The sequence below is a fragment of the Mastacembelus armatus genome, chromosome 12, assembly GCF_900324485.2.
Source record: "Mastacembelus armatus chromosome 12, fMasArm1.2, whole genome shotgun sequence".
Taxonomy (NCBI): domain Eukaryota; kingdom Metazoa; phylum Chordata; class Actinopteri; order Synbranchiformes; family Mastacembelidae; genus Mastacembelus; species Mastacembelus armatus.
The window spans coordinates 10,481,692-10,507,552 of NC_046644.1; the positions used below are offsets into that span (position 1 = coordinate 10,481,692).

At 39.2% G+C, this 25,861-nt stretch overlaps 2 protein-coding genes and 1 long non-coding RNA gene across 5 annotated transcripts; 1 reads left to right on the forward strand and 2 right to left on the reverse strand.

The window, feature by feature from the left end:
- Positions 1–11,893: 11,893 nt before the first annotated feature.
- Positions 11,894–17,814, forward strand: LOC113125035 (uncharacterized). The gene is made up of 3 exons (XR_003295092.1): positions 11,894–12,151; positions 13,264–13,434; positions 17,694–17,814. It is a non-coding gene; the product is annotated as an uncharacterized LOC113125035 (long non-coding RNA).
- LOC113125032 (protein AMBP) lies at positions 14,913–21,161 on the reverse strand. The gene is made up of 10 exons (XM_026298288.1): positions 20,982–21,161; positions 20,680–20,822; positions 19,400–19,473; positions 19,181–19,297; positions 19,002–19,103; positions 18,667–18,722; positions 18,296–18,377; positions 18,004–18,171; positions 17,674–17,847; positions 14,913–15,071 (listed from the first exon to the last, which is right to left on the reverse strand). Exons 1-10 carry the CDS (start codon positions 21,099–21,101, stop codon positions 15,046–15,048), a joined length of 1,062 nt encoding a protein of 353 aa, XP_026154073.1. The 5' UTR covers positions 21,102–21,161; the 3' UTR covers positions 14,913–15,045.
- A 77-nt stretch (positions 21,162–21,238) lies between these two features.
- Positions 21,239–25,284, reverse strand: LOC113125033 (protein AMBP-like). Of its 3 annotated transcripts, none has more exons than XM_026298291.1 (7): positions 24,528–25,284; positions 24,204–24,349; positions 24,033–24,109; positions 23,700–23,819; positions 23,489–23,590; positions 23,107–23,153; positions 21,239–22,668 (listed from the first exon to the last, which is right to left on the reverse strand). In XM_026298291.1, exons 1-7 carry the CDS (start codon positions 24,645–24,647, stop codon positions 22,660–22,662), a joined length of 621 nt encoding a protein of 206 aa, XP_026154076.1. In that variant the 5' UTR covers positions 24,648–25,284; the 3' UTR covers positions 21,239–22,659. The 3 variants fall into 3 exon arrangements, with proteins under 3 accessions (XP_026154076.1, XP_026154075.1, XP_026154074.1); XM_026298290.1 differs by having other exon boundaries at positions 23,107–23,156; XM_026298289.1 differs by lacking the exon at positions 21,239–22,668 and having other exon boundaries at positions 22,966–23,156.
- Between the last annotated feature and the right edge of the window lie 577 nt (positions 25,285–25,861).

Genomic DNA, 25,861 nt, shown 5'->3' on the forward strand with positions numbered 1-25,861 from the left:
AAGGGGAATAATACATTTGATGGTAAGATCATTGTAACATGATTCGAAGTTGCACGGTTGTGTGGTTGTTTGGCTTACCAGGGTCATAACATTTATGATGTAAGGAGCCAGCTGCCGGATTGGTGTACACGAGTGAGTTTTTTTTTTTTTTTTTTAAGAAAAAGTGCTGACTTCTTTGGACCAAGTTGTGTTTCTGGTCTTGCTTCATTTCAAGCAGGGGGAAACAGCTGAATTTTCAAGAGTGATGCAGATGTTCCGTCATGTTTGATTTTTTTTTTTTTTTTTGTATTGAACGTTTGTAACACTGTGATGATGACATGATGTCATGTGGAGATGAGTGCTGTATTATTTTTGTACGTTTGTGTACAAGCCAGTAAAGAAATCATTAAACTCCAATTCTCTGTGTATGCATACATTTTTTCCCTAATCTCCTAGGCAAAGACTACGTTTTCTCCGGCTCAACCTCCCCTCTCCTCCACCCGCCCTCCTGAATTTTACATACAAAAGGTTGGTTTGGGAAACACACCCCCACCCTCCTCTCTTGCTTTTCCCTCCCTGTCTTGCAAGCCGGGCCCAACCCAGATCCCCATTCTCTCCTTTTGTCATTCATCTGGCCTCATCCTTTCACTGCCGGGATAAAAGAGCCCAGTGCATTGTGGGTAGGCTCAGTTTAAAGAAGGGTCTCCTCCCCTGTGTGTGTTGTGGGAGAGCTGGTTTTATGTTACCCCCACACACTCAAGAAAACACTCTTCCCTTCTAATGATTAGCGCTATAGCTGTGCAGCACAATTCAGCTCCTTACTAACATGTTTTTGCTTCTGCATATGCTGAAGTGTGTCTTGGGCTTATTATTTATGCTCTTCACTCAAATTCCTTTTTAAATCTCCGACTCACTAGTTCTCAGTCAGTTGTTCGGGGTTAAATGTTACAAGTTGCTTTGTTGGAAGGGGAACAAAACATATTCCTAAATGTTATTTTTATGTTTATTCATGTGAAATATGTACTTTGAAAACCTCCTGTAATGATGCATGAAATGGCCCTGAAAATGGTTGTTTAAACTGTTAACCGCTTTCACTTTATTTGGGCTGGTTATGAGTCAAAAATGTTTATGAGGGGGGGAAAAAAATTGGAAGACACTGATGAATTTGCAGCCAAAAAGGTTAAGAAACAGTGTGTTAGTGTTAGTGTGTGTGACAAATGTGATTTTTTTTTTTATGCCTGTAAATGAGCATCTTCTATCATTTTCTATAATGTAGTGTAGTTTTGATTTCTACTTTCTTCACTGTACCTGCAGCAGTGGAAAAAACAAGCACAGGATATTGTGGGTTACCTTTTGGCCACTTGTTCATTTGAATTCAAAGCTTTGACTCATGTTCTCCCCATTTCATAGATATGCAGAGTTGCAACTGATATTGAACGGCTGTGGGAGGGTCGTGGGAACAGCGACATGACAATACATCTTTCTACATGTCGGACCTGTTCGTGTTGCAACATTTACTGGGTGTCGACCTGCTGTTGGCTGCAAACGTTTGAGCAAAGAGAATTACAAACGTGATGGAAAGAGCTAAAGGGTTGTTGTTTGAGAGTTTTCAGTTTGATCTTGAGGGCTAGTAAAGGTTCATGTTATTGTTAAAGAAACTGTTAAACATGCTGCCTGAGCTACAACTGAACCACCTATGAACTCAGCTCAAATGTTCTGCACCGACCACATCAAGTGCTCCAAGCTCGGGCATTTCTTGGTCAGATACAACGAACAGGAAAGTTATCTCCTCCAGACACCAGAGCCCTCTGTGTTTTGGTACCATAGCTGGTCAAACGGACTATCTGGCTTACCGTTCGCTTGTCTTTTCCTCCCTCTCTCCCTCCCACTCCCTCACTTCTGCAGGATGTTTTTGTTGAGCTGGGTTCCCATTGTTCACACACTGAGTTGGCTGGCCTCCCAGGGTTGCTGCTGGCTGCTAGGCCTCCTAATAGGTTCTTCATGTGCCTTGGCTTTCCTTGCTCGTCCGCGTCTGGCCTGTGCATGGTTCAGCCTGCTTTAGTAGGCCAGACCACTCAAGGGATTTTAGGAGGAATTTTACAGAGAAGTCAGTGAGAGCAAATCAGATGGAGAATTGTTTGGGGAGTTGCATTCAGAGGTCCAGAAAACATAACAGAGCAGAGTTGAGATCACGCTTTTAAAAAGGTGAACAGAGCACATACGCAGAACCTCTTTCAGAGATGTGTCTGTGTGTGTATTCGATGAATTGAGTTAAATATTGTTAGTAAGTCGATATTAGAGCAGCTGCATTCAAATGCATCCGTGCTATTATCTTCCATCATTGTTCAAAAGACCGTTGTTGGGTGGCTCATAAAATATTCATATCCTTGCTTACACCTCTCGCTTGAAGGGTTACACTTGATCTGTAGGACACATGCTTAACTGAACATCTTGTGATGCGTACAAAAAAAACAATTTAATTGGTTTGGCAACACTGAATTCCTCATTTTATAACGGCCCCTCTTCAACTTGTGCTCAAAGATGTGAGCTGTGATTGTGGGAACCTGTTTATGACTTCCTCAAAGTGCCCCAGTTGACATGATTGCTGTCTGATTGAGCAATATTGTACAAACGGCTTGCTTGAATAAGATCTGTTTTCTATTTAGGGTGAGGCGACATATGAGGAAATATATGAACATATGAAGTGAGGAACTCAAAGAGGAACTTATTTTTAGTGTTTTGAGTTCAGCTTCACAATGTGTTGTTTTTCTGTTTCTTATTGTCGTACACATGACGCCTGTGTTGCTGTTTAAATGACCTCAGGTTGTGATGCCAACTTTTATAGTGCTATTTTTCTTATGAGACAATACAAAGTGGTTGATGAAATAATAGAACCCTAAATTTTCAGTTTGTCAGTTAAACGCATAGTGTCAGTTATTATGGCTGATTTTAACGAACATATAATCTAACCAGGATTTTTTTCCCAGGTTTACTTCGTGCCATCAGGTGCCTGTAGCTAAATTTAAACCTGGTTAAATGGTTGTGTCAACCACTTGGGGGTCGACACAACTAACTTTTGTGGAGTTATGTTATAGGTATGTTATTCACTCTCCCTTTTAGCTCTGTTTTGGTCTCCATCATCTCCTGAGGGAAATATCTGGCTCTATGTTTTAAATGCTCCCTGCTACAGCTTTAACTCTAACCAAAACAATACATTGAGGATATTGTATGTTGATTTGATCAATTATTTATATAAAACTATTGGTTATAGTTACTTTAGGATATTGCTAATCCACAAACCTTAAAAAGAAAAACACAATTTTACCATAGTGATTTTCTTTCTCTGACTCTATGTAACAAATTCGCACCCTCTGTTGTTTATATTATCAACTTGTCACAGTTAGTATCCACAAGTCTTTAAGGCTGTGCAATATTATATCTGCTAGACATCTAAACAAATTAAATCAAATTAATTCATTGCTGGATGCACAATGAATTCCCCTACATTTCCCACAATTTGCTTGAGTAATTTGTTGTAATAAGATCTGACTAATTGCAATTAGAAAGGAACAAAAGATGTAATGCAAATAAATGTACCTCAAAACTCTCCAGGAGTCAACAAACAAGCCAAACAATTATTATTAGTCAGAAGTATCACTTGGTATACCTCAATAAGACTGTAGCTAAAAATAACAGCTTGATCTAATGTTCTTTGTCTTCATTCAAAAGTTACATGCTTTTTTTTTGCAACATATATGTTTCAGTTTACTGCAGTGAGTGATACACAGTGAAACAAAAGGTAACTTTAAAAAATGAATACAAATTTCCACATTTCCAAGTCTTAATAATCTCATTTACATGAGACACAACTTGATTTATTTTCATTTTTGTTTTTGTTTTTCTCTGTTTTCCAGGACAGGTATTTATGTATAGCAAATAGTGTTGATGGGACTGAAGATCGTGTACTGTTTATCACATTTTCTGTGCTGTCATCCTTTGTGAAATCTTTTTTTAAATTTTTTTTTATTTGACAGTCTTGGGATATGGTTGGCATTTCACAAAGTGACATAAACCACAGTAATACCAGCCCATATGCAGAGAAAGCAGCTAAGAGTCACTGATGCTGGTGGATGACCGTGAGCTTTAAGTCCTGCTGATACTGCACTTTCTCTCCAAAAATAAAAACATGTCTGTCGCTAAACACGACCAGTGAATACCCCCCTCCTCTTTCCCAAAGGCTGCGTGTGAGTAAGAAGGGGAGTAAAAGGAATAAAGTGAGAGAGAGAGACAGGTGGTCGGGCCGGTCTTTTCCTTGCCCTCCAATCCTTTTTGAACTTTTCTTTCATTCTTCCAGTTCATTCTGTGCTTTTTTCATAGCACTAGTGACAAGGCGCTTCATTCACTGCCTCATTCTTCCACCCCTCCATTCTCCCTTACACACCCCGACCCTATCCCCTCCCTCCTGGCTCCTTTGTCTAGCTTGCGGGGGCCTGCTTTAGCTGCTATTCACCAGCCAGACGGACCGCCATTGACTGGACCCCCTCCCCAACATCCTTCCCTCCACAAAACACCCTCACACACATATGCACACAGCAACCTGGCTATTCCCCACCCTGCGCCCTGTATCAGGCAGCTGCTATGCTAATAGGGAGGAAGGGATGAGGAGAGACAGAGCAGCCATCCTATAGTGAAGGGACAGAGGGGAGGGAGAGCAGGGAGAGTGACCCCGCTCCTCCATCTCCATTGCCATGCCAGAGCAGCAGCAGACCTCCTGTTACACAAAGGGAGTCCCCCCGGTCCTCCTCCTCCCCCCTTCTCACCCTTCGCCCTCCTCCTTCCACCCCTCTGTTCCCCTCATTCTCATTCAAATCCATTTTATACCCCAGTGGTAAAGGGAGCTGTAAGTGCAGTATGTAAAGTAACCTTACTCCTGCCCTGCGGGCGTAACCATTCAAGGCTCAATACACAGAGAACAGCCTGTGTGTTTGTCTGTCCATTCCTCTGCTTTGTTTAGAACTGTAGCCCATACCTCCACACACGCAACGCACACACACACACACACACACACACACACACACACACACACACACACACACACACACACACACACACACTGAACTGACACCTGGCCTTGAGTCGAGTTGCATCTCCATCAAATAATATTAGAAACATTGACGAGATGCATGCATACATACAAACACACACCCATCAAAGACTAATTTAAAGAACATTTCAAATGAATAGTCTAATGAAACAGCCTGTCATAAATGCTAATGTCAAGAAAGTGATATTTCTTTAATGAAACACAGATTAGTCAGTTTTAACTTGTTTGGTATTTAGGAGTTCAAATCATAATGCATTATGCATCATAATGATTCTTTTCATTATCATAATCTGAATAGAAATTTCTGGAAATTTTATAAAAAATATGGTGAAAATGGCAATGACAACATCTCACAGACTGTATTTGTATATATATCAAATATATATACCAAATAAATATTCTAAGGGTTTAATTTTACTCATATATGAAAAAGAAAATAGTGATATATTCTAAGTATCCAGCACCAAATGCATTATACAGAGAGGTGTTTCTAATATTTTGTGCAATACATTTATATAAATTAGGGGAATCTTAATTATTAGAACTGAATGGACTTTTACCACATTTGTTATTTATAGGCTAAAACTTATTTGCAATACATGTCACTATATGAACTCAGACCAGGTTTAATGTGTAGTTTCTGAAGTGAGTAGTTTGAAACTAGAGCTCCACTGTCTCTTTGTCAGACTGCTTGTAATGATATGCAAATATGACTTTGGCTGTGTGTTGGCATGTTTGTGTCAGCAGCGTTTTTTTCTGGTAGCATGTGTGTGCATCTGCTTTGGTGTGTTTTGGTCAGGAGGGTAAGTGGGTGTTGGCAGGAAGGCATTTCTTTCTCTCTGTCCCTCCTGTTCTGTTATTTACCCCTGTGCAGTGTGACCCTGTGCCCCATCAGGGAGGCATGTCCCATTTGACATCTGCCTGTTTGCAGGGGGAGGGAGGGGAGATAGTAGGGATGAGGTGCCCATATGGAGCTTCAGCACCAGCACAGCTACCAACACCACCACCACCACCTCTTCAACCCCCCACCCCACAGGCTATCCAAAAAGACCCAGTCTTTCCCCCATCCCTGACACATACAGAGCTCCAACACCACACCTCCTGCTGCCTGTGCCCTTTGTTCATTTGTGTGTGAGAGAGAGAGATGTCATGCCATTCCAACACACAGACGTGCTGTATGCCGATGGGGAGAAGGAGGATTGAGGGGTGTGTTTGTGTTTATAGACAGACAGACCTAGGCCAGCTGGACTCTCCGGATTCAGCAGCAAGTGTGGTGTGTTTTGTGTTGTATGAGTCCATTTTTGCTGATCAATTAAGAACATTTCAAATGGCATTTCAATGTTGAAAACCTTCTCCTCATGTTTGTGTTTGAGATCATTTTCAAATGATCTTTTCTCATGTGATTTCATTTTGATGGATCAACTCGAACGCCCATCCACACCTAAATCCTGCTGTATGTGTTGCATGATAGGGTGTACCCAGTATGGATTATCCTCCTTCACAATGATTCAGTGTGCTGGATGCACAATGTGCAGGCTGACTGCAGGGCTGGATCTAGGCTAACGAGCTCAGCGGAGTTTAAATGGCCCAGTGTAACAATGACAAAAACTATGTTTGATACCTCAGTCTGCGATAGCACTTTCTATCAGGGCTTTCTGCTTTTGTTCAACAGGCTGTTTACGATAATACCTCTTGTTTAAGGGCTTATAGTGAATTAGGTTGTTAATAGATATTGTGACACAGCTGTTGTAGCATTTTGTTTTGTTTTCTTTACCACAGGAGACTGGGTTCACATCCCATCCTATATTTAGACCAGGCTCAAATGAATGGTGATTTTAGTGGATGAAAAAGTATCTATTCACGGGATTATAGCTTCTTCATTGTCTTGAAGAAAACTTATTGATTGAAGTTCTATAATTTTCCATATAAGATCACATTTTAAATGAAGTATTAAAACAAAACTTGATGACAAAGTTTGAGTGAAGCCATTCAAAGCTCTTTCGTTATTGACTAAACACGCTGAAAACTTACTGAACTGGACTAAAAGGTGAATGTCATTTTTTATTGCCTTCCTCTCTGTCTTGCTCTACTCCCATGAGCATTGTTGAGTGTGTGCGAGATGAAGGTAGACCTCCATTTGTGCTTGTTAATATATATTCATACATGTATATTTACGCATGTATGTATGAGTGTGTGTGTGTGTGTGTGTGCATATGTGTATACATGTGCGTCAAGGAGTAATTATGGAGAATAAAGGCCTGGTTGTACAGAGAAACTGTGGGTTTTGAAGTGAGATGGGAGATGCTTTTCTGTTTGGCTGAGCAGACTCAATGGCCCTATTCAGCCAGCCCCCTTACCGCCCATTGTCCTCCCACCACCAGCTCTCTCTCTACACACACACACACGGCTATAGGACCTCAGTGGAATTGGAGTGGGGGCCTTGAGGAGAAAGAAGGATGGAGTGTTGGGGGATGAATCTGAGAGCTGTTGAGGGGGATCTGGTGGAAGGAAACATTGCTGGATGTAGTGTTAGGATGGAAAGAAAACTGCGATGCCTAGGTACTGGCATCACAGGATTAAATCCCTGTTTACATTCAACTTAACCTGAGTAGGACCCTGAGCTGCTCTGTAGCTATAAGTTGCCCTTGAGATCTTCTGTGACAGCAAGAGATAATAATAATAATAATTTGTTGCACAATTTATGAAACTGCAGTTGTTGAACTTAGAGAAAATGTAATTTAAAAAAAGCTGAAAGCTCTTAAAGCTCTGAAGTTAAAGCCTCTCTGTCTTCCACTTCTGCATGGGTCACCTCATGTCCGTTAATGTCCATGGTTTTCTCAGGTGCAGAAAACATATTGTCATCTCAGGCCCTAAGTTAGATCCCTCATCTAGCAGTTAACCAGTCACGTGTGACAGAAAAAACCCCCTCACACAATAGTTTATATTCGAACACACAGCAGTCACACAATTGTCTGGCTAAGGCTATAAGGAATTTGCACTCGTCTGGGGTTAATGATCGTCAGCCATTGGTTTGGAGTCCATTAGGCCATTGATCTGGTTGTGTCTTTTATACCACCTGGGGAAAGGAATGTGCTGGGTCTCCTGTTGTGTCTGTCTGCCTACAAGTGTCACTGAGTGGTCATATATCCTGTGCGAGTGTGTCGATGTGAGTGTGTGAGTCAGAGAGAGGTCAGTCAAATCAGATTTAGGCACCATTAGACTAACCCTTAACTTACAAATGTTGTCAAAGAGAATATATCAGTGTCGAATTCAAATAATTCTGCGGTTTTGACACAATCAGGAGGATATTCCGTTATTTGGTAAGTTATATTTACTTTGGCTAAAAGGTGAAGTCTCTAAAGGAAATATTCTTCTAGGAATTTTGATGATTTTACTATTTAAATAGGCTAAATGTGATTTTCTTGCTTTCTTTGCAAATTTTTCTGGATTCTGTCTATTTGGAGCAAACATCTGTTCTGTCTCAGCCTCACTGAAAACACTCAGATGACACAGCTGGGGTTTAGGGGAGGGGATTGGAGGGGGCTTTAAATGTTGGGGGCTGCCAGTTGGCCGACCATGTAATCAGAGTTGAACTTGAAGAAGGGAAGAAAGTGATGTCCAACACAAGATGAGAGAGTAATGTGCGTCTTTGTGTGTGTGTCTGTGGAAGAGGGGGGTGGTTCCTCTGTCGGCAGGACAATAGTCCGTGGCAGAAGCAGCAGCAGCTGACCAGAGAATCCCTTCTTCTTTTGTCATCCTGTATAATGACGTCTCCACCACACACATACTCTCCGTCTCTCCCTTTCCCTCCCTCCTCACCCCACATCCTCTGTTTCATCATGATTTGACATTAAGGGACTTCAGCATCTTCTTTTTGTCGTTCTCCCTACCTCTGTTATCCCTTTTTTTTCTGCCTCTATTTATGAATTCTACCTTTCAGCTCAAGCCTTGACCCACGGTTTCAAAACCCAGAACCTGCAGGGTTCAAATCCAAGGTACCAGCAGCTCCCCCAGCCTCTATTTACTTCCTTTATGGTATTTTGGTCTTTTGTTTATTAGCTTCCATGTTTTTTTTTCACCTCTTCATATTATTTCTATATATCTTTTATTATGTACATGCATCTTTTTATGAAGTTCTGCAAATATATGGGTTTGTATTTGTATATGTGTTTTTCCAGTCTTTGCTCTTAAAGAATGTGACCTCTAAGACATGCTCTGAACTCAGAGAATATCTCCACTGCAGGCCATATGTTCCTCACGCAAGTCCAGCTCCCATCTGTGTGCAACCTGTGTGTATTGACATCTGTCTCACTTTGTTCAGTGAAAGAGACGTCAATCCACTTATAAGCTTGACTGAACCGATTCAAGACCAGCAAAATCTACTTAAAATACCAAAAGTGCATGGAAAATGGCCCGTATGAGTTCCCATTATACTTGATATTAATGAAATTGTTAACACTATTGCATTGATGTGAATTTGTTTTAACTGCTATTATTAGGTCAGCTTCAGCTAATAGACTGAGGTTAGGGTTAGGGTTAAGGTTAAGGTGTGCTCTACTGCACAAGACATGTATTAAGTCAAAAAAGAGCAAGCAAAATGATGATTTCTTTGTTATAATTGAACAAAATTTATGCCGCATACTGTTGATTGTGCTCCTTTTGTTTGCAAGTGTCTTTTGCTCACTCTTTTTTGAATTACTGTTATTAGATAGTTTAATCTAGTGGGTCACCCTGGGATTAGGGTAAAAATACAATGTGGTTTATAAGATCAACATGTGTTTTAATGTAAAATGTGAAACTATGAAGTGTAGCTTTCAAATAAGTGCAGTGGAGTAAAAAGTGCATAGTTTTCTTTAGAAATGAGGTGGACTCATTGTAGATGCATGAAATTGAAATTCAAGTCATTCACACTGTAACATTATACTACTATATTATACTATACTATACTGTTACAGTGCTACTGTCAGTACACTCATCCATTTAACATTACCAGCTGCAAAGAGAAACAGTTCCAAACTGTGGGCAGTGCAGACCCAGAGCAGCTGTTACAGTAAAAGGACTTGAACTTCTACTTGTATTTTTCTAAAAAAAAAAAAATCTTTTTGAGTTACGTACTTTGGAACTGACTGCCTTTTGTGCAGCTAAAATTAGTAATGCTGACTTACTCAGATGGACAGAAGTTAAAAAAAAACATGCAGGTTGGCAAACAACTAGAAACATAGACAGAGCTCTTCAGCTGTGAGGAACCAAATTAAACACGGTGGGAATTTTCCTGTCAAATATGTGGTTAGCTCAGCCTGCCTCTGCAAAGGAAAGCTTTCTGCATGACTAACTGAAGCTACTGCTTCCCCTGTTTTTTTGTGGGAACTTGCAAACAAATTTTCCTCTTGCACGAATTCTCTTCTCCTGGAAAGCAGTGTGCCAATAACTTTGTGTTATTGGATGTGCATGCATTTGTGTGTGTGTGTTTGCTGAAGTATGTGCTTCTGGTTGTCTGTGTATGTGTGTGTGTTCATACTTGTTTGGTAGCTCTCCATCAGGCAGCACCAGGTGATATGGCCTCGTACGGAAGGTCATCGATGTGATGTCACTTCTCCTTCCTCTCCGGATATTCCCAGCATTCTACTGGCAGCAGCCGGGAACTCTGGGAACTAAGAGCAGGAAGCCTGGCTCCTTCACATGAGGGAAAGAGAGAGAGAGAGAGAGAGAGAGAGAAGAAGTAATAGTGAGGTTATGTGGTGAGTTTGCTGTGCTGAATGACACATTTGGTGTGATAAGCAAACATATGCGGTGAGGAGAGAGTTAAAATACATGTAGAAGATCTAATGACACAGGAATGGGGAAGGTGTTGTGTAATGTTTGTGTCTTTTTAGTGTAAGTGTGTGTGTGTAAAAGAGAGGGTGAGTTTGTATGAAATGCATGAGTCACCTTTATATAGAGTGATATCGCCCCCTTCTGGTTATACCCCCCACAGAGTAAAGCTGTAAGCCAATAGATGATACAGGCCTGCTTTCCCTTTATTTCCCTGTCTGGTGTAACAGAGCTCCCACAGCTGTATGTCAAACAAATAACAAAATATTTATATATTTACTGGTACATGTACTTCAACATATATGCATACTGTCATGCATCTATATTCATATGTGTGTGTGAGAGAATGAATTTATGCAAATATAGTGTATACAATATCATACAATTGTCAAACAAGCATCACAGGTTGCTGGAATCCAGTTTGAAGTCTTTTTTCATCTAAGCAATGCTACAAACCCAGTTGTTTGGAAGTACTTAAAGTATTAAAATGAAATGTATGTGTTCTGCAACAACTGCCCCCTGTAGCTGATCTATTGTGACGTATTACTAATGTATCAATGCAAAGAGAAGAAGCTTTTGGTTGAGGTAGATTTCTTTTCATAGAGTTATAGACATATCCAAGCATTTATTTAAACCATGAAAAACAGCGTTTTCATTTTTAATGATATTTTCTATTTGACAAGATTATGTATATTTGCAAAATCTTAATATAAACTATACAAGTAAAATAAGTTTGTCAAATTGTACTTAAGTACTTGAATAAATGTATTTATTTACTTTAAATTCAAAGCTGTTGCATAATAAAATAGTAAAAAGATAAATATTCACATTGGTGAAATTGAAACTACATATTTTTCGCCATTTTTGCTTTGAAACAAGTGAAATTAAATTACATGTCCACACGAGGTGCAGTAACATTTCTAACCGCTGGTGGCAGTAAACACTTTTGTAAGCTGCCAAAAAAATAGACAGAAGAAGAAGTAAAGAGCCAATCACAAAGCGCGGCGCCATGTTGAATTTTTGTTTTGAGTCACGCCGTTTCTGTTTCGGTGGAGTTTACTTTGCGTTTGTGCGTGCAGGTGTAAAACTGCAAGATAACACGTTTCCGACATATATTAGACAGACGGAGATTCAGCTTTTCCGTCGCCACCGGGAAAAGCTGCCAGACCGTAGCGGAGGAGAGGCCGAGGATCCAGGACAGCACATGGAGGGCCTGTCCTGACGAAAAGCTGTCGGTCCAGAGAGGAGATACAAAAGGTAACGTGAGCTAAACTGTAGTTTGTGGTTCTGTAGAGGAGAAAACCCACAGAGTACAGTACATTTGTGTGATCACTAAATGTCGAGGTTCATTAGGGTAAGAAAAGAAACAACCCAAAACATATTCCACCATTGTTTGAATGTAACTTCCACAACTTCTCCCCTGTGAGGTGCAAAGTTTTTATGTACTGAGGGTATGATGGAAACCAGAGCACCTAAATTAATGAGACAAGTATGGCAGTAGACCAGGGGTCTCTAAGTCCAGTACTCGACGTCCACTGTACCTGCCCTACCCACTGCTGCTTTTTCAAGCAGTTTGAATCACTTTTAGTATGTTTGAATCACTTTTACTATTGTGTCACGACAATTATCAGTGCTTTTCTAGTTTTCTTTTAGCCTTGACATTTGTGTGTAAAGAAATGACTCTTGTTAAATAATACTTTTTTTCAGGCAGTTTTCTGGCCTGTGTGATGATTAGTTAGATTTACATATTATAGTATTAAGTATTATATTTTGTTGTCCAAGGCAGCAGCAATCTCTTAAGGCAAGCCTGAGGATAGTTTGTCTGAGCATGGTGGGGGCGCCAGGAAAGAAGGGGGTGGTCCTGGGACTCTGGAACACACTCTTGAGTCTTCTCCGTGTACTGGGCCCAACTCAGTGAAACCATTATTGAGAGGAATTGTCGAGACTATTCCTCCTTATATTAATGTATCTCATGGTATTAGGACAGTGAGGAGAGGGTAGGAAGTGACATATGATGTAGTATACACTCAGGTGTGTCGTAGGTAAGGATGGCATAGTGGTCTGAAGATTTATGACCGCATGGCCTGATAACCTCCTCTTTGATGATATTGAGCTTCCATAGGAAAACTCACCTGTTTCTTGGCCCATCCCATTTTGGTAACAGGTAAAGAGAGACATGATTTTCTGAGAAATATGTTGGGGTGTAATCATTTATGCTGTGTACTGCAGGTACACACTGTACAGAAACAGTTACAGAAACACTACTATCTATGTCACTGCAGTGTTAAGGATGAATGAATAACAGTCTGCAGTTTTTGAAAGCTTGGCTCATCTTGCCCTTGTGCTTTGTCCTGTCTCTCTTCCTGTAGAGATTTGTAAAGCAGCACCAGAATCAGATCCACATGGCATATGTTGAATGTAACTTCGAGGACGTCTCCTCTGTGAGGTGCAAAGTCTTCATCTACTCAGGGTATGATGGAAACCAGAACACCTTTAAAAATGAGACCAGCGTGGCTGTATGCAGAGATGTCAAACTGGAGGTGAGTGTAATACAAAACGCTATGTGACTTGTACATCATGGAGCCTTGTTGTCTCATCTGGCCTTTAATACTGTTATACACACTGCCGGTCAAAAGTTTGGGGTCACCCTTGCTTTTCTCACGTCCAAATTTTTAAAAAGGTTTTTTTAGATATCTGAGAGTCAGTGATTAACCTTAAATAAAGTCTTAAACCTTAAAGTAGAGGTCAAAAAGAATAGGTGACTAAAAATGGAAAATTAATGTAAATTTCAGAGATCAGCTTTTTAGGTTTCTGAATTATTTTTGCAGCAGTAAAAGTAAACACAGGGGGACCACTGTTACCCTCTACCTACCCACGACTTTTCGATATATTGTTATATATATATTTGAAGAAGAAGAAGAAGTACTTTATTAATCCCCAAGGGGAAATTCAGTTGTTACAGCAGTTATTAAATTTGAGATAATTTAAATTATATTGATTAATAGTAATTCATAAAGTAATAAAGTAATAATTTATTTGGGGGGTTTGTGTGTGTGTGTGCGAGTGTGTGTGTGTGCGCGTTATTGTTTATATTGAGGAATTATAGTGTCTTATGGCCGTGGACACAAAAGACTTCCTGAATCTTTCAGTCTTGGCTTTAGGGGGAATTAGTCTGTGGCTGAATGAACTTCCCATTTGCCACAGTTCCTCATGAAGTGGGTGGGCAGGATTGTCCAATATGGAATTTATTTTGTCCACCATCCTCCTCTCTGCCATAGCCTCCAGACTGTCGCAGATTTGATGTCAGTTGTTGAAAGAATTCCACAAATGTGTGAGGCTGTTGAACAAGTCAAATGTTTATAAAATGTAGTAAATGAAAAAGATCCCCGTTGTCATTTAAATCTCCAAATGTTTACTTATGCTATGCTTTTATTTCAAAGTAAACTGAATTACAGCAAACATACATATTTAAAACAACGGGAAAATTAAGGTGACCCCAAACTTTTGATCAGTAGTTTACACAAGTTGCCAAACATCTGACAGAAACTGCTCATTGATGTTCAACCTAACATGATCTGTCTTTGTAACACCAATGTCATATAGTTTCTGGTGTTTTGGACTGTCTGCTGTACAGTACATATAGTTTGTGTTCATGCAAATTTACAGGAAATACCCAAACACATATGACATAATTGATATACAGTCTAAGTTATGGCACACTGCAGGATATAGGATACTTCTGCTAATGCTCATGGCTGTCATTTTCTGAACAACACTGTCAAAATAATTACTCTTATTAGATAACTTGCTCTTCATCTAAGAGATTGAGCATGCTGGGATATTAAAATATGTTCACTTGGTGCCTAATGTAGAACAGTCATATGTACTGTAGAAGAAATCTGGTCTGCAAATCTGGCAAGAGCCTGTAACAAGTTTGTTAAACATGATGCTACAAAGGGAGAAATTTCAGATTTACATTTTTATATTTATTTATGTGATCCAAGAAGCAACAACCAGGCAGAGTAATGACTTGTTTTATTGTTGAAAGAATGCCACATCTTGTCAGTGCTGAGACACTATTTGTTCAGTGTATGCCGGACGTGATGCTTATTTGTAGAATGAGTTGAGATGAGCAGCCATATTTCCCCATCTCAGTTTGTCTTCAGCAGCTCTGCGTCTGTAAAAGAGCAGAAAGACCAGAAATATGTGTAAATGCATAGAAATAAATAGCATCTGTGGCTGGAGATTTGTTGGTGTTGGATTTGCATGAGCACATACAAATTGTAGCGTAAGATGGTTTACTAATGTCTATCAGGTGATTTGTCAGTGTGCAGAATGTTTTCTTTTACAGCAGGGGTCCCCTAATTCCAAGTCCTCAAGGGCCCCTGTCCTGTGTGTGGACAGGGCTATCCCTGCTCTGCCCACTGTTGCTTACCTGGAACAGCCAATCAGAAGCTGCAAGTGCAGGGATAATTGAAAAAGAAGCAGGACAGCAGCCCTTGAGATCTGGGGTTAGAGACCCCTGTTTTACATGAACATGAGCCTATGGGTTTTCTATTATGGAAGATTTTTAGACTCATTCAGTTTGCAATTCATTTTACAGTTAGCAATTCAATATGCAATTTGAACATGTAATTTGGAAATGTATTCTGCAATTGACAATTCGGTATGCAAAGTAGCATTTCAATACTCAGTTAACTTTGAATTACTGATTTAAAATTTGAAATGGAAGCTAAATCAATTGCATATCATTGGTCTCTTTTTATATGTGCCAGTGAAACAGCGCCCGCAGTTGACATGTTAATTACATTGTCACCATGCTCTTTTGAGGACATTAAATTGATTTAGCTTTCCATTTTAACCAAAATAAGTCAAAGTGAATTGAGTATTCAACTGTCACTTTGCACATTGAATTGCCAATTGTGAAATTAATCACAAACTCAGTAAGGAGGCCAGAAAACCTTCATATTCTATTGGCAGATATTTTAGTTCTTGAAATTCAGTTTCAGTTTACTGAGACATGTTTGTGTCAGGGAGGAGTAGTGAGTTACCAGGTTCACAGAACTTCTTTTTGGTTGGTGTTTTTGACCATTTAATCCACTCCCACTGATTCAGACTTATTAGAAGCGATACATGTTAAAGACCAATTCTTTGTATCGTGGATGAAGCTAAGACTGGGCTATGAAATATGGTAAAACCAGTTTATATATTTTAGCAATGTTTCGCTTGTTTAGCTGATATTGACCTGTTGTGGAATTTTTGTTTACAAGTAATTTAGTCTGCTAGTAAATGTCTGGAGATTCTCAGTTGTCCAAGTGAAGTTACCGAGAGGTTGAGTCACAGCAACAGATGCCGTGACTCAACCTCTAGTCTACTAGTAAATGTAATATATTTGGCAGCAGTGGACAGCACCAACACTGCTGAAAATAAACAGTTGCTAACATGTACCATATGCGCAAACATAACCGCTACATTAAGCTTCACTGAGATGACATGAGATGAATCCAAAGACATGTATCTAAACTGCCCGTAAGTGTAAATGTCAGTCTGCCTCTCTGTCAGTCCTTTGATGGGGAATAAGTGGTATAGATAATGAATGAATCTTCACATGCTAGAAGGCTAATTTATGAAAATATTATGACTTCCATAACTTTGGGCTTGTGACAAAACAAATTTACAACAGTATAGCTAATGCTGACATCAGTTAGAACATATGATAAACTGATCCAGTCCAGTCTCGGTGTCATCCATCATGGAAAGAAATGTTTTTTTTAAAAAAATCAATCCATTCAAATCCATGGATCTGTGGGAGTGGAGGACATGATCAAACACACCCAGTCAAAAAAAGTAGTTCTGTGAACTTGGTAAGTCAATTGCTGTTCCAATGGAGCAGTTAATTCATTGGAATTTCAAGGACTGAATTTGAATTGTGAGTCATGAATACAGTTTCAGATTAATTTAATTTCATATTACATTTGTTTTCAGGGTTAATTGGAATTTAGTTTGGAACTAATAAATCCAATTTATCCAATTTCTATTAATCCAATTAAGCTGCTAAGACTCAGGTCATCAATTCAAATTCAGTTTGAGTTATTCAAATTCATTTTCTGCTGGCACATATCAGCCAGTAGAAAACCCACAGGCTCACTGGCAAAGTGGATAAAATAAAATCAATTCATTGAACTTTTGGCATTGAAAATATTAGGTTATATTGGTACTGAAAATAATTGTAATTAGCATTTGCTTGAGGTTCTTTGAATTCTGATGTGATTTCAGTGTTTTGTAGATGTCATCCTTTACTTCTGACTGTTTTTTTGTTTGGTTTTCTGGCACTGTTTTGGTGTGGAGGGGAGGTGTTAAGGACAGTGAGGTCACTGCATGTTCTGCATATAATTTTTATACTAAGGAGAGAAGACATCACAGTTACTGACCTGCCTTTCTCTCAAACATCTCATGCTGTATGGCCGCATTGGAAATGTATGTAAGCGTGAAGTACACAATTTAAGACTGTGACGTCCTCTCCTTAGCATGAAATTTATATGCAGAACGTAGAAACCACATCCTTGCGCCCCTTTCAAAGATGTACCCTCCAGGCCAAAACAGTGCTGACCCAAAAAAAAAAAAAAAAAAAATCAGAAGATTGCCAATCACAAACACATCAGCATTAAAAAAAAAACAAAAAAACTAAAACAAAAACTTATTTTTAAAGTGCAGCTTTTTTTCTGCTTGTGATTCTGTTCTGTACTTTGTTCATGTGTATGTATATTTGCTCTCCTTACCATCTTTCACCACACCACAGTACTCCTCACACTCAGCCTTGCTGTAGAACTTGTTGCTGTTGCCCTGGCAGAAGTTCTGTTTATAGGACACGCACAGTCCAGCGGTGGAGTCAAAAGCCCAGATGGATGGCTGACCTGTGCAGGGTTGGGCCATCATTGGCAGATGGCACACAGCTGGAGAGACAGAACATCGCAGTGTAAATATTGTGATGTATTTCCTGTTTTGTTTTTTTTTTTTTCACAAATAAATGGGTTTGACAATAACTATTAATGGGCCAAACTATTGTTATATTTATTGCATAATGATGCTATAAGGAGCTCACTCCTCACCCTCAGTGCGACATCTTTGCAGACACTCTCGTTCAGTTTCAAAGTTGTTCTTGTTGCCCATACACCCTCCATACTTGAAGAGTTCACAGCTCATGGAGGAAGAGTTGTAGTAGTAACGCTGATGTAGCCCAAAACATGGTCCTGTATCTGGTGCTACCCCACAGGACTCTACAGAGAGAGAGTGCATAAGAAAGAACAGATACACATTAGTTGTGTTGGTTTTCATTATGTTCTAGTTCAATATGCAAGCATATCTGGGGAATGTCAGTCAGTTAAATAAGATTCTTCTCACCAGTGCTATTGAAAAGAGGTGTGTCGCCTGAACCCTCCTCATCTGCAGGAGCCAAAGAAGGCACCACATTTCTCCTCACCCTCTGTACCAAAGCCACAAAAAGACAAAGTCAGAGATAAAAATCCACCTAAACTCCAAACATCCAAAACATTCTCCTCACCACTAGAACCGCCAACAATCCAATACCCCCTAGAACCACCAGGATGTCACGTCATGTGATATGTCATGACATGTGACGAGCTATAAAGGTACTGCTGCTGCCAGCGTATTTAGGAATATAATCCAATCACTGCTGAGATGCCTTCATAACTATTTGACATATTGATCTGAATTTCCCATCAGGGATTAATAAAGTTTACTTAAATGTGCACCTGAGGCTCAGGCCGAGTTGTTGGTTGTGCCACCTGTTCTCCAGGAACACAGTCACCTGCATAGAGATGAAATTTAAAAAAAAAAAAAACTGTAGCCATCCAATCTCTAGCCAAACAAAACACTCTTACAATAGCTTCAGTTGTCTTATTCTGTAAGTTAATATGCTTGTAATATATTTTGATGATGCACAGCTGAAAAAATAAATGAATGAAGCTATAAACTTTCATTGATGTCTCCATGTACCTTCATTTCTCTTTCAGATATCAAAAAATGATGAATATACATATGTGTGTGGATGCCAGCAGGTGTGTAATATAACCTGTCTGTGTTTTACCTTTGTTCTCCTTAATGATGATAGCACTGTCACTCATTCCCTGTTGTCTGACCAGTGTTTTGAAGTCATCCAGCACAGTGGGCCTCACATCCATTGTTCGGCCTGAAAAGGATAGAGTAGTTCAGATGAAGCGGACTTGAATGAAAGTTTGACGCAGTATGTGGCATGTTTTCACTTACTGTAAAGTTTAACTGAGATGCTCTTCTCCCCTGATGACTTCTGTTTGCTCATTATGACTATAGCATACTCATTGTAGTTTGTGTGAACCACGTAGGCATCAACGTCTGCCCCCCATTCTGAAAGTACACAGATAAACTTGAAAAACTTCATGAACAGCATAAACATGGCCACATATGTGAACGGTTAAACAGACGGTGACAGAGAGATACTGTACGCACTTGCAACATGGTAGAAGAATCGTCCTGGTGTGGTTACCTCATAATCCCCAGAGATCTCCTTACATACTCCATGGCTGCACACACACACACACACACACGTTTTCATTCCTCACATTGACCTACATACATTTCCCACAGACTTCATTTTAACCATAGCCACTACTTGCCTAATCCATCATTTATATTGTAGCAAATATACAGGATATGGAAAACATTTATTTATTAAGAGGACAAACCCCTTGTTTTTGAGGGGTCCTCAATTTACACAAAATATAATGCAGTAATTGACAATAGTACAGAAACAAAATATAAGGATACAGGACAACACGTTGATTAAATTTGAATAATCTGTAGCAAATATACAGGATTATCTATAGACACATGCAACATCAACCCAAGTTTGCACATTTTAATTTGTTTTGCAATGCCAAATCTGATCTTGTCAAACCACAGACAGGATAAGTCACCTTTGTTATTTACACAGTGGACAGTTTTCTGTTTTTCTTTCTTTGACATCTGCCAATTTAGCAATAACTTAAACCACAATATCTAAAGAGTGCCATTTAATTTTTATAAAATATTGTTGCATTTTGTTCATTTTTAACAGATAATTTACATTAATCTCTTTGATGAGCTATAGTATACAGCAAAACGTATTACACCCTCTTAAAATAGTACTAATATGGTGGATTATTCAAAAGACTATCATCTTGCAATAAATGTCTTTTATTTCAAATTGTTTTGTGGGGTATAACATTTAGGTGAGCTACATTGAAAACTTTGCATTAAGAGAATCCTGATGGATATCAGCAGCACTTTCTTTGGTTAGATGAAAACACTACATTTGATTAAACCAGTTGGGCCCAGCTTGTTGGTTATGGATGTGCACAGACCACGGCTGGCTGCACAATGATTACCATAACATATAGGGGTGTAACTGTGCTGATACAATGGGTTGCATTATTGCAAAAGTGTAGGGGAGAGAACATTTATCGACTTCACTATGAATGTGGGTTTGGATACCTGCATACTGAATAAAGTAAATGCCTCCTAGTGTCCAGAAGCTTGGCAGAAGAGGATTTTTCCAACATGAATTTTTGACCCTAGCAAGGTATACCTGCTGACTTAAATCCAATAGAAAATCTTTGGAGCATTTTAAAGTGAAAGACAAAGCAACCAACTTTGCTCTATACTGTATATCACTTTAGAAATATCCGTTTTCTCCCCTGTGTGTGTGTGTGTGTGTGTGTGAGAGAGAAAGTGTGACATATCTCACAAACCGGAGTACAGTTCTTGTCATCTTGAGTTTGCCTTCAGTGGTCCCACTCAGCAGTACCAGTTTACCAATTGCTGCAGATCCACTGTGACGCTGCCTGTGGGGACTGGTACTTGCCATGGCAACATCATGCCATGTTCCCAGAAACTGTCAGGACATAATGACAAAAAGAAAATATACTGACACATGTAAAACCTGTAATTCAAATATGCACAGATATATACTGGGTGTACTGCTTCACAATGAAAGAATATTACACACAAGGACAAAACAAAAATTGCAAGATCACACAACGCAGCCACTCACCCGAGCCAGATCAAAGTTCTCCTGTGTGGGATAGAGGGGTTCTGTGAGTACTGGGAGCCCCATGAGGCTCCAGCTCCATCCCAGGATAAGCAGGGAAACCAGAAGCACTGTTTTCTGCATCTTGTCCACCCGTCTCTGAGAGGACTGAAGCCTGAGATACTGAATCCCAGGAAAGGCCCACCTCCTTGCCTCACTATTTTCTTACACCCCCCCCCCCAAATCTTCAATCAGGGACAGGGCATTAACCTGTGTGCTTTGGCCCTGGCTTGTACACAGTCCCTTAGCCAAGTAAAAAACAAACAAGTAAAGGAGCAAAGGTCTATGCTTCTCTATGCTCTGACTTGCAGGGGCAGCTGACCACTTCAAATATGGACCTTCAGAGTTGCAGCAACATCAACACTTACAATATGTGTCATGATCTGAGAGACTAATGATTAACTACATTATATCCAATGTTGTTATATGTTATATACATGTCCAGCTTTTTAAAAGACTAAATGTAAATCACAGCAATCATCTCATTTTACTGTCTTCTTTTGGATGGGGCGTCTTTATACAGTCTACGGTCTACAGAGAGACGTTAATTCAGTCTGTTGTTTAACCTCTGGAGCAGGGTGTCCCCATTTCAACCTGGCACTAGTCTATGCTTTAGAACTACTATCTCCCATAATGTTTTGAGAGGAATAAACAGGAAATATATTGTTGACATGTGGGCTACAGCTTAAGCTCTTTTTTGAAGTCCGTGTTTGTTTAAATTGTTTTTAAAATGCCAGCATTAAAACATTAAAATGACGCGCTATTAGCTGTTCCTGTTTGCAGTGTGTACCTACTGATGTAAAGTAATTCATCCACTAGCATTCTCTTTTTTAGTAGCATCTTTGTTCTGTGATTTATGAGCATATTTGTGGAGGTTTAATCACAATGGACATAGAAATAATGATATCCCCATGAATCCTCATTAATTTAGCCACACTAAATTAAAACATGTCTGTGACTTCAGGTTTAATTAACAATGAGATTAAGAGCCTTTTTTTTTTGACAGCTACTATTTTAAAGAACCATCATTGCCTCCATGAACTCACTGCCACATCTAGTCTCATGCTAAGATCATAGCTAATGGTGCTAGCTGCCTGAATATGACAACAAGCCCTCATATAACCTACAAGTGTGTACACTGAGTTAGGCACTATCTGAAAATGACTGTCCATTTGGCATGTTTCTAAACACCTGTATACTGGTTTGCATAAGAATTAATATAAAATCATGTTAATGTTGATAAATAATAACCAAGAAGATTCAATAACTTATAGTATATTATGTCTTGAAAGAAATGTGCCTTAGTATAAGTAATGACAAATGAGCCATTGTATGTGTGATGAAACAGTATATAAAAGCATCGTATTACAGTATATCATGAAAATGCTACTATAAAATTTGCTTTACTGTGTTACTATGTAAAAAATGCATCTAAATTTTGTATACCATAAAAATTTTACATTCAATTAGTATGTCATGAATAAAATGCATCTTAGTATAACATGAGATGAAAAATTTCCCCTTAGTGTATGTCCTGAAAAACATTCCTTACTATGTTTTATTCATTGAAGAAACTGTATTTCACAGCGAGTCAGTGCATTAATGCATGACATGACCGATGAGCCACCTCTTCAGTTTATCCTCATTTCACCTGTAACAAAAACAAACATTAATACATTAATGTCAGTGACAGGGCACCCTTGCTGTAGTGCATTACCCATCTCACTTTCATATATTTCATTTTAGTAAAGGCAAAAATCATGATATAAATCAAATTTCACTGATAATGAATACATGGCGGATGAACCTAAACCAGTGCCCCTGTCATATGTGATCTGCAGGTCATGAGTGGAGAATATTTTTTAAACCATTGAAAACTGATTAAGGCAAGCTAAACACTTCATTTTGTATAATGTGACCTGTAAACAACAAGTCTCTTGTCCTCTCATCTGGTCAAATATTCAGAATTCACATGTGATACCACATTTCTTTTTGACCTCTAGAAATCTGGTTAGTAGATATCCTAGGCACCCACAACTGGTGAATAATCAGTCTGCTTTCAGTATTCAAGTGTCCTTTCATTATGTACCTCAGGCTGAGCAGCAGGCTGCGTCACTTGCTCAACAGGAAGACAATCTACTGGAAAGACAGTAAGGTTGACAGGGGCTTATGCTTTTTATGGAAACATTTGACACTTCATGTCAAAAAAAAAAAAAAAAAAAGAAAAAGTAAATTTCAAGCACAATGCTATTTTTCATACTGATTATAACCTCACAGGCTCACCAACATGTAATCTTACTGTGCTTTACTGCTCTAAGATTAAATATCTCGTGAGAGAAAAATATAAAAGTCTCTCTTGCTGGGAAAATATAGTGACTTTTTCTTTAGTTCACATAAATTCAATTACAAATGATACAGAGGAGCTTAGAAAGACCAGGTATTATCAGCATTAATTTTGTGCACATTTGTACCTTTTCTGTGATTTACGATGACAGTGTCATCGCTCATCCCATGTTGCCTGACCAGTGTTTTGAAGTTGTCCAGCACAGCAGGACTCGCATCCCTAGCACGACCTGAAGAAGGTAGACTTTCTGTAACCGCAGAGTGATCTGCATATGGGATGAAAAGCATCCACACAAAATGTTGAATCAAACTGACCCCCTGATAAAAATAGCCACTCACTGTAAAGCTTGACTATGGTGGTTTTATTTCCTGATGGTTTCTCTGTGCTCATCAGAAGCATCATTGCATATTCGTCATAGTTGGTATGAACCACATAGGAGTCGACATCTGCGCTGAACCCTGCAGAAACAAAAGGTGTTCACAATATGTTGCATGGCAGATCTGTAAACAAATACTAGAGCTTGATGTCCCAAGCCCGCTGCATTTATTTAACATTACTACAACATTACATTAATGTAACATTACATTAATTTAACATTGTTAATGCTGTGTGAAGGGTTTGGACAGAATGTACAAACAGATAAAACAGAGGGAAGAAGCTGTGAAACATACTGGCAACATGGTAGAAAAATTGTCCTGGAGTATCAGTCAAACCATAATCTGTGGACGTCTTCATACATGAGCCATTCCTACATACAGGTGCACACACACATAACACAGATCACACAGAGTGTATGATATTTACAGACTGCGTGCGTGTGCTTGCATGAATGTGAATCGGACCTTAAGGTAGTGACGGTCATTGTGAAGTTGTCCTCAGAAGCAACATGCTGTAGCTCCACTGCAGCAATGACAGGACTTCCCCTCCTGCGCTGCATGAAGTGAGGACAGGTAGAAGCCACTGCCACCTCATACCACTGCCCCATGAACTGCAAGGAACATGAAAATGTATATTCTGTATTAAAAATAAATATCATTAAAAACCTCTGCACGTGGAAGGACATAAAACCATAATGTGTTGAATATTATTTCAGTGACTGTAAAATATATTTCTTAAACACATTGAGAAAAACAAAAAACATATACACATATATATGAACCACTCACCCGACCTAGGTCAAACCTATCCTGTGTGATGATGAGAGCTTCTGGGAACGTGTGGACCCTCTGGAGAGTCCATGCCAACCCCAGGACCAGCAGAGACACCAGACTCACCGTTCTCTGCATCCTGTAAGTGTTTTGCCAATTCTGTCCCACGACACTACAGAGAACACTAAACTAAAAGAACATATCTTTACCTGCCTTTGTGTGTGTTAGTGTACGTGCACAAAAGTGTGTCCTAATTGTGTGTTTGCTGGTCCAGATTGACACTGAATCACTGGACTTCAGAATTTGTAGCTAAGACAAACAACCAATCAATACATGTCAGAATTTACCAGCTGATAGAGAAAAGGCTGCAGACTGTCACAGGGTCTGTTTTCATACACTCAAGTCAAAATGTTCTTAATTCATCACAGAAAGTCCCACAGAGCCAAGAACATAGTATCTGTATCAGTATGAGGGTATGTACGCACACTAAAAGTATATATGTGCACAGTATATAAAGGTTTACTATACATTGTTTGATCTTAAGATTTGTCCAATGTGCATGTTTCAGTGTATGTAAATAAATGCAATCATTTTAATTCTGACTTTAACCTGCTATTTGGTAACTAGTTATCATTAGCAAGTACATCACAGAGCTACAGTGTCTATTGGTCTCAGCACAAACACTGATGCTGCAGGGAAATCTGCCCCCTGCTGTTCATTTTAGACTTACATGCCACATATAACTCAGATAACACACTGACGTACTCAGCTCAAACACAAACCATGTCTGGACGTTTATTTAACTATGTCAACACTGTGAAAGTGTACAATTGATTTTATTGAGCAACTCAATAAAGAAACACTCAGACGTTTTACTGAATAAAAGTAGCAGTACCGCGGTGTAGACACAACTGAAAACCCTGCATTCAATAAAGAACACGTGGGAAATTAAATAGTTAATAGTATAAAATGTATTTAAAGTACAAAGTGTTTAAAGTACCATAAGTACAGCGCAGGAGGGGAAATCATGTCACTGTAAAAAAGCAAGTAATGTATTTATGTGTAGGTGCAACTTAAACTGTATTTAAGCAAAGTAGTAATCACGGGTGGGACCCACCGCCCGTACTCGGGCCGGAACTGTGTTTCTGAATGTATTTCCAAATATCGTCGACCTAATCTGGATCAAGTCCGACAAACTATATATAATTTGAAAGCAGAAAACCTCACGATTCCAATGGTATATATATATTTAAGATTAAACTATCACAGCGACAACAGTTTCATAATGTTTAACAAGAGGACAAACACATCAAGATAATTCCTACCTTTGCTCTTGTTAACCTGGAGCCGCA